The sequence below is a fragment of the Macrobrachium nipponense genome, chromosome 9 (assembly GCF_015104395.2).
Source record: "Macrobrachium nipponense isolate FS-2020 chromosome 9, ASM1510439v2, whole genome shotgun sequence".
NCBI classification, from domain to species: domain Eukaryota; kingdom Metazoa; phylum Arthropoda; class Malacostraca; order Decapoda; family Palaemonidae; genus Macrobrachium; species Macrobrachium nipponense.
The window spans coordinates 109,252,453-109,269,693 of NC_061110.1; the positions used below are offsets into that span (position 1 = coordinate 109,252,453).

Below are 17,241 nucleotides of genomic sequence, written 5' to 3' on the forward strand. Positions count from 1 at the left end.
CTGATCGTTTCCATTCTTAAACTTCAACTTGCAAAAATAACTCGAGAATATTAATACTTATTAATATTTTCCTGAGTTTACCAGACGAAGAAAAATACTGTACTTTCAAAGTATAAGTTCCTGCAATCTTAACCCTTGGCAATTCTTTAGGTTATCTTTCTGTTTTTGTATTCATTATTCATTTCATGCTTGATTTCATAGGAAATAATAGATAGTAAATTAAGGGTAGAATAATTGGATGTTTTGATTAGCAACTTATCACTCTCGTTGAGCTTTGGTCAAATAATGATTTAGGTGAAGGTTCAATATATTGCAAATGACAATTATCCTAGATAGGAAAACAACTAATGAATGCAAATTGACGAGAGATAAATGAAGACAGAGGAACTTAGGTATGTGCTTCTTTAATCTTGGAGAAAGGTCAGCGTACATCCGACCATTTACATAAGTTTTCAAGTACTGCATTCATGTACAGAGGTAAGGTGTGGATCCTTTCAAAAATGAACTAAAACAGAAAATAACGAATCTTCTTAAAAGTGAAATCATAACTAGATTGGAATTCGTTTCTTTAAATATTACCTTCTATGATTAAAGGACGAAATAAGCTAGTTTTTTTTTCAGTCAGAGGCATATGGGCTATGATACTTAGCTGTTAATCTTTTTTAGAAATAGTGACAGCTCTTATCTAAGAGAGAGAGAGATCAGATTTTCTTTCATTCCATGCATAGGTTCCCAACTACAAGCAATACACGAAGAAATGAACAAAAGGAAGTCTTAGTAAAAAAAGAGGAAAAAATCAGAAAAATATTCACTTAATTCATACATTGTCATTTCGTGCTTTTACCAGTTAAAGCTACAAAATCGTGCATAAAATGAAATAAACTTGGTAATAACTGAATATAAATTATATAATACAAAAGAAAATATCAACCTCAAGACACCCAAAAACACCACTTGTTTCATATGCAAAGTCCTCTTCGAGAACCTTAAAGAGGAAGCTATAACTTGCTTTAACCAGCCACTCAAAGATGAAATGACCTATTGAGTCCCTGAGTCTAGGACACTCAAAAGCAAGTGGCGATAATAGCTTAAAGTGCTCAGCCATTAACAATTATGATCTAAAATTATGTAGACAACAGACAATAGGGCTGATTATGATGGTAATCAACCCACTTTCAACATATTCTTGATATAGTACTCTATGCCAATGGAAGGACAGATTTGGTATTCTAATATTTTCTGGTAACTGCAAATAAGAAACTTTCATGAAATTTTCCAGTCCTACGCAATTTGCATTCATGTATCTGGAAATATGTTACTAAGAATCACTGGAATCATTCTCTGTTTGGCATATCTAGCATATTGGTTTTTTTTTTCGGTCTCCGCCATTGAAATATTTCTCTGCTCAAGATAAGACAAACGTCAAGGATCATTTTCAGTTCCTACGAAGGAGTGAGTGTAGCTCAGGAACCCGGTAGGAGTAGGTTTGCAAGGTTGGTACTCAGGGGCATGAAACAAGAATTCAAATATGCCATTGGCATTTCAGTTATCTTCATTTGCAATGTTTGGACAGGGGCTCTGTTTTGAACTTTAACACACCCACTTGTAAGTTTCCTGTGCTTTTTGCAGTCATTGTAATCCGTTTGATCTTTTTCATAGAAGTCAATGCATATAACACCCTCAAAGTCCTAAAACCCAGAGACCATCGTCTTGACGACAAACGTTACTTGCTTGCATTATTTGGGAGGGAGGAACCATGGTGTTTTCGCGGTTTGAATCTTTCGTTCTAGTTCATTGGTGAATATGTGGCTCACATACCGTAAATAATGTTCGGTGGAAGTTGTGTAGTAAATTCCTGAAACGAATCAAAACTTTCTTCAAAGTTTCCTTTCATTTCTGCTTTACTTACGGGCCAACATTCATGGGATAGGAGGTCTCACCTATCTATAAGAAAATTAAAATATTCATCAACGAAAATCCTAACACTACCATGCTGGCACGGGCTCTTGCTCCATCGCGGCCTGTAACTTCACCTAGCGACCTGAGGTCATCTTTTATGTTGACCTTGAGCCGATTGAGATATTGATTTCTTGTTTGCATCTTGTGACTTGCAAAAGCCATCCCCTGCAATGTAACAAGAGTATAAGAAGAGTTGTTTGAATAGTCATATATGTGACAGCATTATGCAGTCTCGAAAAGGGTTGGTTAAACTTCCACTATTTTGCTCGGGTATATCTCACCATACGTTTTCATTATTGAGGACTTAGCATTGCATCATCTCAGAAAGCCTTTAAGGGTAATGTTGTTAGTTGCACGGACATTATTAACCCTATTAGCAGCTAGCGAAATACCGAATATTCATATACGAAGTGAAAAGGATAATAGGAAATCTCACAAATAACTATCACTAATAACAGAAATATAAGATAATCCTGTATAATGAGAAAATAATTTTTTTTATGAGTGAATCGTCTCAGTTCTACTGAATGACTGTCATAAAAAAAATCACCTGTAGAGAAACTTTTTTTTTCTGATAAAGATAACAATGTAAATGACTATAACCTTTTTTTCATGGTCTCGTTGCGTTAAGGTCATGGAAGGCTCCCCACGAAAAAGAGTATAAAAGCAGAGACGAGGGAGCTGATGGCACAGTTCCCGTGTTTCCTTCTACCGAGCAGGCACTGTTCCAAATAATGGTGAACAACACTCTTCATAGTTCCTATTTGCCATATATATAAGTTTAATTGTAATCCATACAGTTGCTGAGCTTCATGTTAAAATAAATATCACGAAGAATTTCGAGCTCACTCTCGATATTCGTTGATACTGACGAGAATATTGAAAAGTCATTTGTTTATCTCTTTTTCTTTATGATTTGAGAGATTTTGAGTCATTCATATTTTATATTTATTTAAGGCTATTTACTGAACCTCATCACAGACTGCATTCGACATCAGTATCTTATGTCGAGGTTATGAGAAAATTTACAAAGAAATGAAATTCCAACATTCTTAATAAGAGAATTACTGAAATTTGAAATAACGTAATGAAGCACCTTATATTTATATCGCATACACTGAAATTTTGCTTCCACTGAATTAAATTCAAGATATTTTTTCCACCAAAAAGAAAAAGGAGTCAGTCTCCCTTCTTCCTCTTTTCCAGAAACTTCTGCTGATCACCGTCGTAGCCACAGTCGTGGCCCTGTGTCACGCAGGTGGTAAAGGCGGATTTGGAGGAGGTGGATTTGGAGGAGGCGGATTTGGAGGAGGCGGCTTTGGAGGAGGCGGATTCGGAGGTGGCGGTCATGGAGGCGGCTTTGGAGGTGGTGGATTCGGCGGCCGATCGTATGGAAGCGGCGGTTTTGGAGGAGGCTCTTTCGGTGGTGGTCATGGAGGAGGATTTGGAGGCGGGTTTGGAGGTGGTAAAGGAGGCGGTTTTGGAGGAGGCTCTTTCGGTGGTGGTCACGGTGGAGGATTTGGAGGAGGCCATGGTGGTTCCTTCGGAGGTGGATTCTCTGGTGGTCGTAGATATGGATAATAGATTTCATTATTGTAAATTAATAATTAAATAAAACGGAATTCCAGATCTGATTTTGTTCTGATTACCTTCGTGAGTACAAATATTTTATGAACATCCAGAGGCTATAAATGTCTCTCTGTGAATTGGGTTATGATTTTCTTAGGTATTTTTCAGTATAAAAAAAATACAACTCCAAATCTTTAATTTGCCTTTCCTGGGTTTCTTGTTAAGTGATAGAAATATCCAGTTATGTTAATTTATAGACCATTTATGACTTACATATTGACGAAAGGAATTAACATTGTCAAAAGTGCCTAAGAGGACTTAACTTATACAACCTCACGTTATTTCAACTTGTTAATATTTCGGATATCTAAATATTGAAAAACTAATATATAGTATATCAAAACATTCAGAAAATATATGGGAGTTTCTCCTTAGCTATTATTTATTTATTTATTTATTCATAAAATCTCCTTAAGAATATGAGGGGGCTTATTCGTTTTCATACTCAAACTTCCGTATGCGAAAATAACTTGAGAAAATTGATACGTACTATCATTTTCCTAAGTTTACCAGACGAAGAAAAGTACAGAATTTTTTTATTTTTCAGAACAAGGAAGTACTTTTAAAATATAACGCCCTGATATCTTAACCATAAGCAGTTCTTTAGGTTATTTTTCTGTCTTTATATTCATTATTCATTTCATGCTTGATAAGAAATATTACACACTAAAGAAAGGATAGAACAAAAGGAAGATTTGATTAGCAACTTGACTTTTTCGCTTAGTTTTGGCCAAATAGTGATTTAGGTGAAGGTTGAATAACAAATGACAATTCTCCTAGATAATTGAAGACAGAGGAATTTAGGTATGTGCTTCTTTAATCTTGGAGAACGGTTAGGGTACATTCGACCATTTACATAAGTTATTTAGGACTGGATGCATGTACAGAGGTAAGGTGTGGATCCTTTAAAAAATGGACTAAAATAGAAAATAACGAATCTTCATAAAAGTGAAATCGCAACTAAATTGGGATTCGTTTCTTAAATATTACCTTCTATGATTAAAGGAAGAAGTAAACCAGTTTTCTTTCAGTTAGAGACCTATGTTACTTAACTGTTAATCTTTTTTTTACAAAAAAATTCCATTCACTGAATAATGACAGCTTTGACCTAGGATAGAGAGATTAGATTTTCTTTCATTCCATGCATAGGTTCCCAACTACAAGCAATACACGAAGAAATGAAGAAAGGGAAATCTTGGTTAAAAATAGAAAAAAACAAACCAGAAAATTATTCACTTAATTCTTACATTATCATTTAGTACTTTTACCAGTTAAATCTACAGAATCGTGCATGAAATGAAATAAACTTGGTAATAACTGACTATAAGCTATATAATCCAAAAGAAAATTATCAACCTCAAGACACCCAAAAACACCACTTGTTTCATATGCAAAGTCCTCTTCGAGAACCTTAAAGAGGAAGCTATAACTTGCTTTAACCAGCCACTTGAAGAGGAAATTACCTATTGAGTCCCTGACTCTAAGGCACTCAATAGCAAGTAGCGATAATCGAGAGGACCCATCTAACAACGAAGAATAGCTTAAAGTGCTCAGCCATTAACAATTATGATCTAAAATTATGTAGACAACAGACAACAGGCCTGATTACGATGGTAATCAACCCACTTTCAACATATTCTTGATATGGTACTCAATGACAACGGAAGGACAGATGTGGTATTCTAGCATTTTCTAGTAACTGCAAATAAGAAACTTCCATGAAGTTTTCCAGTCGTACGTACCTGGAAATATGTTACTAAGAATCACTGGAATCATTCTCTGTTTGGCATATCTAGCATATTGCTTTTTTTCCGCTGTCCGCTATCGAAATATTTCTCTACTCAGGATAAGAATGCCATCAAGTATCATTTTCAGTTCCTACGAAGGAGTGAGTGTAGCTCAGGAAACCGGTAGGAGTTAGTTAGCCAGTTTGGTACTGAGGGGCAGGAAGCAAGAATTCAAAGCTGCTGTTGACATTTCGGTTATTTCCACTTGAAATGTTTGGGCAGGGGCTCTGTTGTAAACATCAGAACACCCACTTATAAGTTTCCTTTGCTTTTTGCAATCACTGAAATCCGTTTGATCTTTTTCAAAGAAGTCAATGCATACAACACCCTCAGATTCCTAAGACCCAAAGGTCATCGTCTTGTCAACAAAGGTTACTTGCTTGTATTATTTGGGAGGAAGGAACCACTGTGTTTTCGCCGATTGATTTGAGTCTTTGGTTCTAGTTCATTGGTGAATATGTGGCTCCCATAGCGTACATAATGTTCGGTGGAAGTTGTTTACATAATTCCTAAAAAGAATCAAAACTTCTCCAAAGTTCCCTCTCATTTCTTCTTCAATTTACAGGCCACCATTTGTGGGACAGATCTTCCTTACATCTCGATCATCCACAAGATATCACTTTAAAGTTTATACTAAGCTAGCACTTAAGCAGGAGGTCTCTCCTATCTATAAGGAATTAAAATATTCATCAACGAAAACCCTTATAAGTAATAGTATCACCCTGATTACCGTTAGTAAATTCTTTTTTTTTCTTCTTGCGTGGCGTGCGTTCGTTCGTTTCAGATTAAGCCACTCCTATGCTGGCACGGGCTATTGCTCCACAGCAGCTCGTAACTTCACCTCCCGACCTGAGGTCATCTTTTATGTTGACCTTGAGCCGATTGAGATATTGATCTTTTGTTTGCATCTCGTGACTTTCAAAAGCCATCCCTTGCAATGTAATAAAGGTATACAGCAGAGTTCCTTTGAATGGTCACATATGTGACAGCATTATGTAGTGTCGAAAAGTTTTGGTTAATATTCCTCTAATTAGCTTGTGTGTAACTCACCAGACATTTTCATTTTTGAGGGTTTAGCGTTCCAGCATCTCAGAAAGCATTTAAGGAACAGGTCGTTAGTTCCAAAGGCATTATCAACCCTATTGGCCACTAGAGAAATGCCGAATATTCATCTACAGAACGTGGCAATAAACGCAGAAGTGAAAAAGAAAATAGAAAATCTCACAAATAACTAGCACTAATAACAGAAATGCGGATAATCCTGTATAATAAGAAAAGAACTTGTTTTTTTGCAAATCGTCTCAGTTCTACTGAATGACTGGCATAAATAAAATCACATGTAAAGAAACCTTTTTTTCTATCGATAAAGATAACAATGTAAATGAATATAACGTCTCTTTCATGGCCTCGCTGCGTTAAGGTCATGGAAGGCTCCCCACGAAAAAGACTATAAAAGCAGAGACGAGGGAGCTGATGGCACAGTTCCCGTGTTTCCTTCTACCGATCAGGCACCGTTCCAAGTAATGGTGAGCAATACTCTTCATAGTTCATATCATATTATATATATATAGATATATATATATATATATCTATATATATATAGATATATATATATATTATATATACATATAAATGTACTCCATACAGTTGCTGAGCTTCATGTTTTTATTAATATCGTGAAACATTTCATGCTTAGTCACAAAATTCGTAGATACTAACGAAAATACTGAAATGTCATTTGTTTACCCCAAGAATTTTCTTAGTAATACAAGAGATTTGGGTAAAACAGATGAGTTGTTTTTCTTCATGACTTGTGACATTCTGAAGTCATTCTTATATTCTTAAGGCTATTTGCTGAACCTCATCACAAGTCCCGTTCGACATCAGTACCTTATGTCGAGGTTGTGAGAAAATTTGACAGCCAATGGAACAGAAGTGCTGAAATTTCAAATAATGTAATGAAACACTTTATATTTATATCGCATACACTGAAATTTATGTATGAGAGCTTTTACCCGAGTCACCCCTAATGACTTATCGATTTTTCTTCCCTTGAATTAAATTCACTATATTTTTTTCCAGAAACTTCTGCTGATCACCGTCGTAACCACAGTCGTGGCCCTGTGTCACGCAGGTGGTAAAGGCGGATTTGGAGGAGGTGGATTTGGAGGAGGTGGATTTGGAGGAGGCGGATTTGGAGGAGGCGGCTTTGGAGGAGGTGGATTCGGAGGTGGCGGTCATGGAGGCGGCTTTGGAGGTGGTGGATTCGGAGGCCGATCATATGGAAGCGGCGGTTTTGGAGGAGGCTCTTTCGGTGGTGGTCACGGAGGAGGATTTGGAGGCGGGTTTGGAGGCGGTAAAGGAGGCGGATTTGGAGGCGGTTTCGGAGGTGGTAAAGGAGGCGGTTTTGGAGGAGGCCATGGTGGTTCCTTCGGAGGTGGATTCTCTGGTGGTCGTAGATATGGATAAAAGATTTCATTATTGTAAATTAATCATTAAATAAAACGGAATTCTAGATTGGATCTTGTTCTGATTACCTTCGCGAGTACAAATATTTTATGAACATCCAGAGGCTATAAAGGCCTCGATATGAATTGGGTTATGTTTTTTTTTTTATATTTTTAAGTATAAAAAAAATACTATTCCAAATTGTTAATTTGCTTTCGGTAGGTTTCTTGTTAAGTGATAGAAATATTCAGTTATGTTAGCTTATAGCCCATTTACGACTTAGATATACCGAAAGGAATTAGCATCGTCAAAAGTGCCTAAGAGGACTTAACTTATACAACATCTCGTCATTTCCTCTTGTTAATATTTAAGATATCTAAATATTGAAAAAAAATCGAATATATCGGTTATCAAAACACTGAAAATATATGGGAGCTTTTACTTTGTTCTTTTTTTTTTTCTTATTCAATCTCCTTAAGAATATGAGTGGACCTTTTCGTTTTCATCCTTAAACTTCAACTTGCAAAAATAACTCGAGAATATTAATACTTATTAATATTTTCCTAAGTTTACCAGACGAAGAAAAGTACTGAACATTTTCATTTTTCAGAAGAAGGAAGTACTTTCAAAGTATAAGTTCTTGCTATCTTAACCCTTGGCAATTCTTTAGGTTATCTTTCTGTTTTTGTATTCATTATTCAAATCATGCTTGATTTCATAGGAAATAATAGATAGTAAAGAAAGGGTAGAATAACTGGAAGTTTTGATTAGCAATTTATCTCTCTCGTTGAGCTTTGGTCAAATAATGATTTAGGTGAAGGTTCAATATATTGCAAATGACAATTATCCTAGATAGGAATACAACTAATGAACGTAAATTGACGAGAGACGAATGAAGACAGAAAAACTTAGGTATGTGCTTCTTCAATCTTGGAGAAAGGCCAGGGTACATCCGACCATTTACATAAGTTTTCAAGTACTGCATTCATGTACAGAGGTAAGGTGTGGACTAAAATAGAAAATAACGAATCTTCTTAAAAGTGAAATCACAACTAAATTGGAATTCGTTTCTTTAAATATTACCTTCTATGATTAAAGGAAGAAGTAAACCAGTTTTTTTTTTTTAGCCAGAGGCATATGGGCTATGATACTTAGCTGTTTATCTTTTTTAGAAATAGTGACAGCTCTGATCTAAGAGAGAGAGAGAGAGAGATCAGATTTTCTTTCATTCCATGCATTGGTTTCCAACTACAAGCAAAATACGAAGAAATGAACAAAAGGAAATCTTGGTAAAAAAAAAGAAAAAAAAATCAGAAAAATATTCACTTAATTCATACATTGTCATTTCGTTTTTTTACCAGGTAAATCTACAGAATCGTGCATAAAAAGAAATAAACTTGGTAATAACTGAATATAAATTATATAATCCAAAAGAAAATATCAAACTCAAGACACCAAAAACACCACTTGTTTCATATGCAAAGTCCTCTTCGACAACCTTAAAGAGGAAGCTATAACTTGCTTTAACCAGCCACTTGAAGAGGAAATGACCTATTGAGTCCCTGATTCTAGGGCACTCAATAGCAAGTAGCGATCATCGAGAGGACCCATCTAACAACGAAGAATAGCTTACAGTGCTCCGTCATTAACAATTATGATCTAAAATTATGTAGACAACAGACAATAGGTCTGATTATGATGGTAATCAACCCACTTTAAACATATCCTTGATATGGTACTCTATGCCAATGGAAGGACAGATTGGTACTCCAACATTTTCTGGTAACTGCAAATAAGAAACTTCCATGAAATTTTCCAGTCGCACGTAATTTGTTTTCATGTACCTGGAAATATGTTACTAAGAATCACTGGAATCATTCTCTGTTTGGCATATCTAGCATATTGGTTTTTTTCCGCTGTCCGCCATTGAAATATTTCTCTGATCAAGATAAGACAAACGTCAAGGATCATTTCCCGTTCCTACGAAGGAGTGAGTGTAGCTTAGGTAACCGGTAGGAGTAGGTTTGCCAGGTTGGTACTCAGGGGCATAAACAAGAATTCAAATATGCCATTGGCATTTCAGTTATCTTCACTTGCAATGTTTGGGCAAGGGCTCTGTTGTAAACATCAGCACACCCACTTATAAGTTTCCTGTGCTTTTTGCAATCACTGAAGTCCGTTTGATCTTTTTCAAAGAAGTCAATGCATACAACACCCTTAGAGTCCTAAGACCCAAAGGTCATCGTCTTGTCAACAAAGGTTACTTGCTTGTATTATTTGGGAGGAAGGAACCACTGTCTTTTCGCCGATTGATTTGAGTCTGGTTCTAGTTCATTGGTGAATATGTGGCTCTCATAGCGTACATAATGTTCGGTGGAAGTTGTTTACTTAATTCCTAAAAAGAATCAAAACTTCTCCAAAGTTCCCTCTCATTTCTTCTTTAGTTTAGGGGCCACGATTTGTGGGACAGATCTTCCTTACATCTCGATCATCCACAAGATATCACTTTAAAGTTTATACTAAGCTAGCACTTAAGCAGGAGGTCTCTCCTATCTATAAGAAATTAAAATATTCATCAACAAAAACCCTTATAATCAATAATATCACCCTGATTATCGTTAGCAGATTCTTTTTTTTTTCTTGCGTGGCGTGCGTTCGTTCGTTTCAGATTAGCACTCCCATGCTGGCACAGGCTCTTGCTCCACAGCAGCTCGTAACTTCACCTCCCGACCTGAGGTCATCTTTTATGTTGACCTTGAGCCGATTGAGATATTGATCTTTTGTTTGCATCTCGTGACTTTCAAAAGCCATCCCCTGCAATGTAATAAGTGTATACAGCAGAGTTCCTTTGAATGGTCGCATAGGTGACAGCATTATGTAGTTTCGAAAAGTTTTGGTTAATATTCCTCTAATTAGCTTGTGTGTAACTCACCAGGCATTTTCAAATTTGAGGGTTTAGCGTTCCAGCATCTCAGAAAGCATTTAAGGAACAGGTTGTTAGTTCCAAAGGCATTATCAACCCTATTGGCCTCTAGAGAATACCGAATATTCATCTACAGAACGTGGCAATAAACGCAGAAGTGAAAAGGAAAATAGAAAATCTCACAAACAACTATTACTAATAACAGAAATACAGATAATCCTGTATAATAAGAAAAGCAGTTGTTCTTTTGCAATTCATCTCAGTTTCATGGAATGATTGGCATAACAATACATAACCAGTCAGGAAGCCATTTTTTATCGATAAAGATAACAACGAAAATGAATATAACGTCTCTTTCATGGTCTCTTTGCGTTAAGGTCATGGAAGGCTCCCCACGAAAAAGAGTATAAAAGCAGAGACGAGGGAGCTGATGGCACAGTTCCCGTGTTTCCTTCTACCGAGCAGGCACTGTTCCAAATAATGGTGAGCAATACTCTTCATAGTTCCTATTTCATATATATATATACTATATAATATATATATATATATATATGTATATTATATGATATATATATAATTATATTTATATATATGATATATATATATATATAGAGATATATAATATATATATATAAATATATATATATATATATATATATAATATATATATATATATATATATATATATATATATATATATATATATATATGTATAAGTTTAAGTGTACTCCATACAGTTGCTGAGCTTCATGTTTTTATTAATATTGAGAAACATTTCAAGCTTAGTCACAAAATGTATCCCAAGAATTTTCTTAGTAATACAAGAGATTTGGGTAAAACAGATGAGTGATTTTTCTTCATGACTTGTGACATTCTGAAGTCATTCTTATATTTTTAAGGCTATTTGCTGAACCTCAACACAAGTCCCGTTCGACATCGATACCTTATGTCGAGGTTGTGAGAAAATCTGTCAACCAATGAAACAGAAGTGCTTAAATTTCAAATAATGTAATGAAACACTTTATATTTATATCGCATACACTGAAATTTATGTGTGAGAGCGTTCACCCGAGTCACCCCTAATGACTTATTGATTTTTCTTCCCTTGAATTAAATTCACGGTATTTTTTTCCACCGAAAAGAAAAAGGAGTCAGTTTCCCATCTTCTTCTTTTCCAGAAACTTCTGCTGATCACCGTCGTAGCCACAGTCGTGGCCCTGTGTCACGCAGGTGGTAAAGGCGGATTTGGAGGAGGTGGATTTGGAGGAGGCGGATTTGGAGGAGGCGGTTTTGGAGGAGGTGGATTCGGAGGTGGCGGTCATGGAGGCGGCTTTGGAGGTGGTGGATTCGGAGGCCGATCATATGGAAGCAGCGGTTTTGGAGGAGGTTCTTTCGGTGGTGGTCACGGAGGAGGATTTGGAGGCGGTAAAGGAGGCGGATTTGGAGGCGGTTTCGGAGGTGGTAAAGGAGGTGGTTTTGGAGGAGGCCATGGTGGTTCCTTCGGAGGTGGATTCTCTGGTGGTCGTAGATATGGATAAAAGATTATATTATTGTAAATTAATCATTAAATAAAACGGAATTCCAGATTGGATTTTGTTCTGATTACCTTCGCGAGTACAAATATTTTATGAACATCCATAAGCTCTAAAGGCCTCGCTATGAATTGGGTTATGATTTTTTGGATATTTTTAAGTATAAAAAAAATGCTACTCCAAATTGTTAATTTGCCTTCTCTGGGTTTCTTGTTAAGTGATAGAATTATTCAGTTATGTTAACTTATAGACCATTTATGACTTAGATATACCGAAAGGAATTAACATTGTCAAAAGTGTCTAAGAGGACTTAACTTATACAACATCACGTCATTTCCTCCTGTTAATATTTAAGATATCTAAATATTAAAAAAAAAAAAAAAAAAAAAAAAAAAAAAAAAACGAATATATCGGAAATCAAAGCATTGAAAATATATGGTAGCTTTTACTTTATTTTTATTTTTTTCCTATAAAATCTCATTAAGAATATGAGTGGGCCTGTTCGTTTCCATTCCTAAACTTCAACTTGCAAAAATAACTAGAGAATATTAATACTTATTAACATTTTCCTAATATTCCCAGACGAAGAAAAGTACTAAACTTTTTTTATTTTTCAGAACAAGGAAGTACTTTTAAAGTAAAATTTCCTGTTATCTTAACCCTAGGCAATTCGTTCGGTTATCTTTCTGTTTTTGTATTCATTATTCATTTCATGCTTGATAGGAAATATCAGACACTAAAGAAAGCGTAGAACAATTGGAAGTTTTGATTAGCAACTTATCTCTCTCGTTGAGCTTTGGTCAAATAATGATTTAGGTGAAGGTTCAATAGCAAATGACAATTATTTGAGTTAGGAAAACGGCTAATGAGTGTAAATTGACGAGAGCTAAATGCAGATAGAAGAATTTAGGCATGTGCTTCTTTAATCTTGGAGAAAGGCCAGGGTACATCCTTTCAAAACTGGAGTTAAATAGAAAATAATTAATCTTACAAGTAAAATCCAAACTAAATTGGAATTCGTTTCTTAAATATTACCCTCCGTGATTACAGGAAGAAGTAAACCATGTTTTTTTCGGTCAGAGACTTATGGTCTATATTGATTATATATTACTCTTAAAAAAAATCCATTCAGTGGATAATGACGAGAGCACTGACCTAAAAATACGATCAGATTTTCTTTCACTCTACAGATTCAGTCTATCTGTAAATAATAAACGTTGAAAAGAGAATCTTGATAACAAAAATTTCAGAACAACATGCACTTGAATTCATACATGGTTGTTTAGTGCTTTTACCAATGAAATCTACAGAATCATATATAAAATGAGATAAAATTAGTAAGAACTGAATATAAATGCTATATTCTAAAAGAAAATCATCACCCTTAAGACAGCCAAAACCGCCATTTGTTTCATTTGTAACGGCCTCTTCGAGAATCTTAAAGATGAAGCTATAACTTGCCTTAAGCGGCCGCTTCAAGAAGAAATGGCCTCTTAAGTCCTTGAGTCTAGGGTATTCGAATAACAAGTAGCTATGGAGCAAACGACGAAGAATGTCTTGGATTGCTCACCCATTAACAATTATGATCTAAAATTATGTAGTTAACAGACAAGAAGGGATTATTAAGATGGTAATCAACCCAGTTTCAATATATTCTTGATATGGTACTCTATGCCGACGGAAGGACAGATGTGGTATTCCAATATAATCTGGTTAATGCCAATAAGAATCTGCCATAAAATCCTCAGACCTATCTTATGTTCATTCTCGTACCTAGAAATATGTTACTAAGAATCATTGGAATCATTCTCTTTTGGCCTATCTTGGTGTTTTTTTTTCTTTTTTCTTTTTTGCTGTCCTCCATTGAAATATTTCTCTACTTAAGATAAGACAAACGTCAAGTATCATTTTCAGTTCTCACTACGAAGGAAAGGAGTGAGTGTAGCTCAGGAAACCGTTAGGAGTAGGTTTGCCAGGTTGGTACTGAAGGGCATGTAGCAAGAATTCAAAGCTGCTATTGGCATTCCAGTTATCTCCACTTGCAATTTTTGGGTAGGGGCTCTGTTGTGAACATCAGCACACCCACTTATAAGTTTCCTGTGCTTTTTGCAATCACTGAAGTCCGTTTGATATTTTTCAAAGAAGCCAATGCATATAACATCCTCAAAGTCCTAAAACCCAGAGGTCGTCGTCGTCTTGTCGACAGACGTTACTTGCTTGTATTATATTTGGGAGGAAGGAACCATGGCTTTTTCGCCGATTGACTTGAATCAATGGTTCTAGTTCATTGGTGAATATGTGGCTCACATAGTGTACATAATGTTCCGTGGAATTTGTTTATTTAATTTCAAAAACTAATCAAAACATTCTTCAAAGTTTCCTCTCATTTCTGCTTTAGTTTAGGGCCCAACATTCGTAGGACAGATTTTCCTTACTTCTCGATCATACACAAGATATCAGTTTAAAGTTTATACTGAGGTAGCACTTAAGCAGAAGGTCTCTCCAATCTATAAGAAATTAAATAGTATCACCCTGATTACCGTATCAATAGTATCACCCTGATTACCGTTAGTAGGTTGTTTTTTTTTTACTTGTGTCCCGTGCATTCGATCGTTTCAGATTAAACCACTCCTATGCTGGCACGGGCTCTTGCTCCATGGCAGCCCGTAACTTCAACTCCCGACCTGAGGACATCTTTTATTTTGACCTTTAGCCGATTGAGATATTGATCTTTTGTTTGCTTCTTGTGATTTGCAAAAGCCATCCCTTTTAATGTAATAAGGGCATACAGCATGTCTAAGTCTTATCGCTTGGCGATAGACTTTTTGTGTTCTCCTTACGACTGTCATTCGTAAGTATTTTTTGGTTCCTCTCATCTCCCTTGGATATCTTAGTAGAGAGGTTCTTTCTTGACTAGAGGAGATGATTCAAACAGGCAAGTTGACAAGATAACAACTTTATTCTGTAACTCCATACTAGGAGATGCAGCTCGGTCGGAAGACCGATATGTTTGATCGTTGGCGTGGAACTGCCATTCTAAAGCATCGCGTCGATAGCGGAACATTAGCTATCTAAGCAATTCATATAAAAACACATACGTAGTCCGCCGGCTCGGAGTTACAGTTTTCCGGCGTAGGTTAACAGGTCAACCGCTTCCCATGGAAGTTGTTGTGCAAAGTTATCATAAACATAAAAATGTTGACAAAGCTTTGAGCTAGATCAGGCTACTGCAGACAGCGCTCGCATAGCGTAATCTAGGTCTGCTTTGGTCACGTAGAACCCTCCTAATGCCATGACCCCAGGTCATTGGTTTATATTTACAGATCTTGTAAATTTAATATATATGTAATTATTACATTAGGCTCGGACTGCTACCTATTCAAGCCTTGAATAACAAAAAAAAATTACTTTAAACATTGTTCATAGGAGCGTGCTCGTAACATACGTCTAGGTATAACATAATAAATGATTAAATGTATAAAAAGGTTCTGTTACATACCCTTGTTGACATATTCATAAACAAAGATAAATGCATGGAAAATATAGATCCATGTTTGGTAATACTAATGATTAGGTACCCAAAAATAATAAAAAGGTAAAAATCAAAATATGTAATTATTACACATGTAGTCTCGAAAATGTTTTGGTTACTATTCCCCTATTTAGCTTGTGTGCAACTCACCAGAAATTGATCTCAGAAAGCCTTTAAAGATAAGGTTGTTAGTTGCATGGGCATTATCTACCCTATTGGCCACTGGGGAAATACCGAATATTCATCTACAGAAATTGGCAATAAACACGGAGGTGAAAAGGAAAATAGAAAATCTCACAAATGACTATTACTAATAACAGAAAAACCGATAATCCTGTATAATGAGAAAGGGAGTTGCTCTTTTGCGAATCACTCAGTTCTACTGAATGACTGGTATATAAAAAAACTACCAGTAAGGAAGCCATTTTTTTTCCATCGATAAAGATAACAATGTAAATGAATACTCGTATAACGTCTCTTTCATGGCCTCGCTGCGTTAAGGTCATGGAAGGCTCCCCACGAAAAAGAGTATAAAAGCAGAGACGAGGGAGCTGATGGCACAGTTCCCGTGTTTCCTTCTACCGAGCAGGCACTGTTCCAAATAATGGTGAGCAATACGCTTCATAGTTTCTATTTCTGATTTATATATAAGTTTAAGCGTACTCCATACAGTTGCAGAGCTACATATTTTTATAAATATTACGAAAGATTTCGAGCTTAGTAACGAAATTCGTAGATACTGACGAAAATACTGAAATGCCATTTATTTATCCGCAAGAATTTTCTTAGTAATAAAAGAGATTGGCGTAAAACAGATGCGTTCTCTTTCTTTATGACTTGTGATATTCTTTAAGGCTATATATTGAACCTCATCATAGGGTGCTTTCGACATCAGTATCTAATGTAGAGGTTATGAGAAAATTTAAATAGAAATGAAATTCCAACATTCTTAATAACAGAAGTGCTGAAATTTGAAATAACGTAATGAAGTACTGTATATTTATATCGCATACACTGAAATTTATGTATGAGAGCGTTCACTCGAGTCACCCCAATGACTTATCGATTTTGCTTCCACTGAATTAAATTCACGATATTTTTTTTCCACCAAAAAGAAAAGGAGTCAGTTTCCCTTCTTCCTCTTTTTTCCAGAAACTTCTGCTGATCACCGTCGTAGCCACAGTCGGGCCTGTGTCCTGCAAGGTGGTAAGGCGGATTTTGGAGAGTGGATTTTGGGAGGTGGCGGTCATGGAGGCGGCTTTGGAGGTGGTTCCTTCGGAGGCCGATCATATGGAAGCAGCGGTTTTGGAGGCGGCTCTTTCGGTGGGGGTCATGGAGGAGGATTTGGAGGCGGTTTTGGAGGTGGTAAAGGAGGCGGTTTTGGAGGCGGCTCTTTCGGTGGTGGTCACGGAGGAGGATTTGGAGGAGGCC

At 36.2% G+C, this 17,241-nt stretch overlaps 3 protein-coding genes across 3 annotated transcripts; all 3 read left to right on the plus strand.

Moving 5' to 3' along the window:
* Positions 1-2,603: 2,603 nt before the first annotated feature.
* On the plus strand, positions 2,604-3,588 carry LOC135218359 (uncharacterized). The gene is made up of 2 exons (XM_064254598.1): positions 2,604-2,696; positions 3,166-3,588. Exons 1-2 carry the CDS (start codon positions 2,694-2,696, stop codon positions 3,538-3,540), a joined length of 378 nt encoding a protein of 125 aa, XP_064110668.1. The 5' UTR covers positions 2,604-2,693; the 3' UTR covers positions 3,541-3,588.
* An 875-nt stretch (positions 3,589-4,463) lies between these two features.
* Positions 4,464-7,890, plus strand: LOC135218223 (acanthoscurrin-2-like). Its single transcript, XM_064254375.1, has 3 exons — positions 4,464-4,477; positions 6,796-6,901; positions 7,458-7,890. Exons 1-3 carry the CDS (start codon positions 4,464-4,466, stop codon positions 7,842-7,844), a joined length of 507 nt encoding a protein of 168 aa, XP_064110445.1. The 3' UTR covers positions 7,845-7,890.
* A 2,613-nt stretch (positions 7,891-10,503) lies between these two features.
* Positions 10,504-12,333, plus strand: LOC135218224 (ctenidin-1-like). Its single transcript, XM_064254376.1, has 3 exons — positions 10,504-10,571; positions 11,124-11,229; positions 11,925-12,333. The coding sequence occupies exons 1-3, from the start codon at positions 10,504-10,506 to the stop codon at positions 12,282-12,284; spliced, it is 534 nt and encodes a 177-aa protein (XP_064110446.1). The 3' UTR covers positions 12,285-12,333.
* The last annotated feature ends 4,908 nt before the right edge of the window (positions 12,334-17,241 follow it).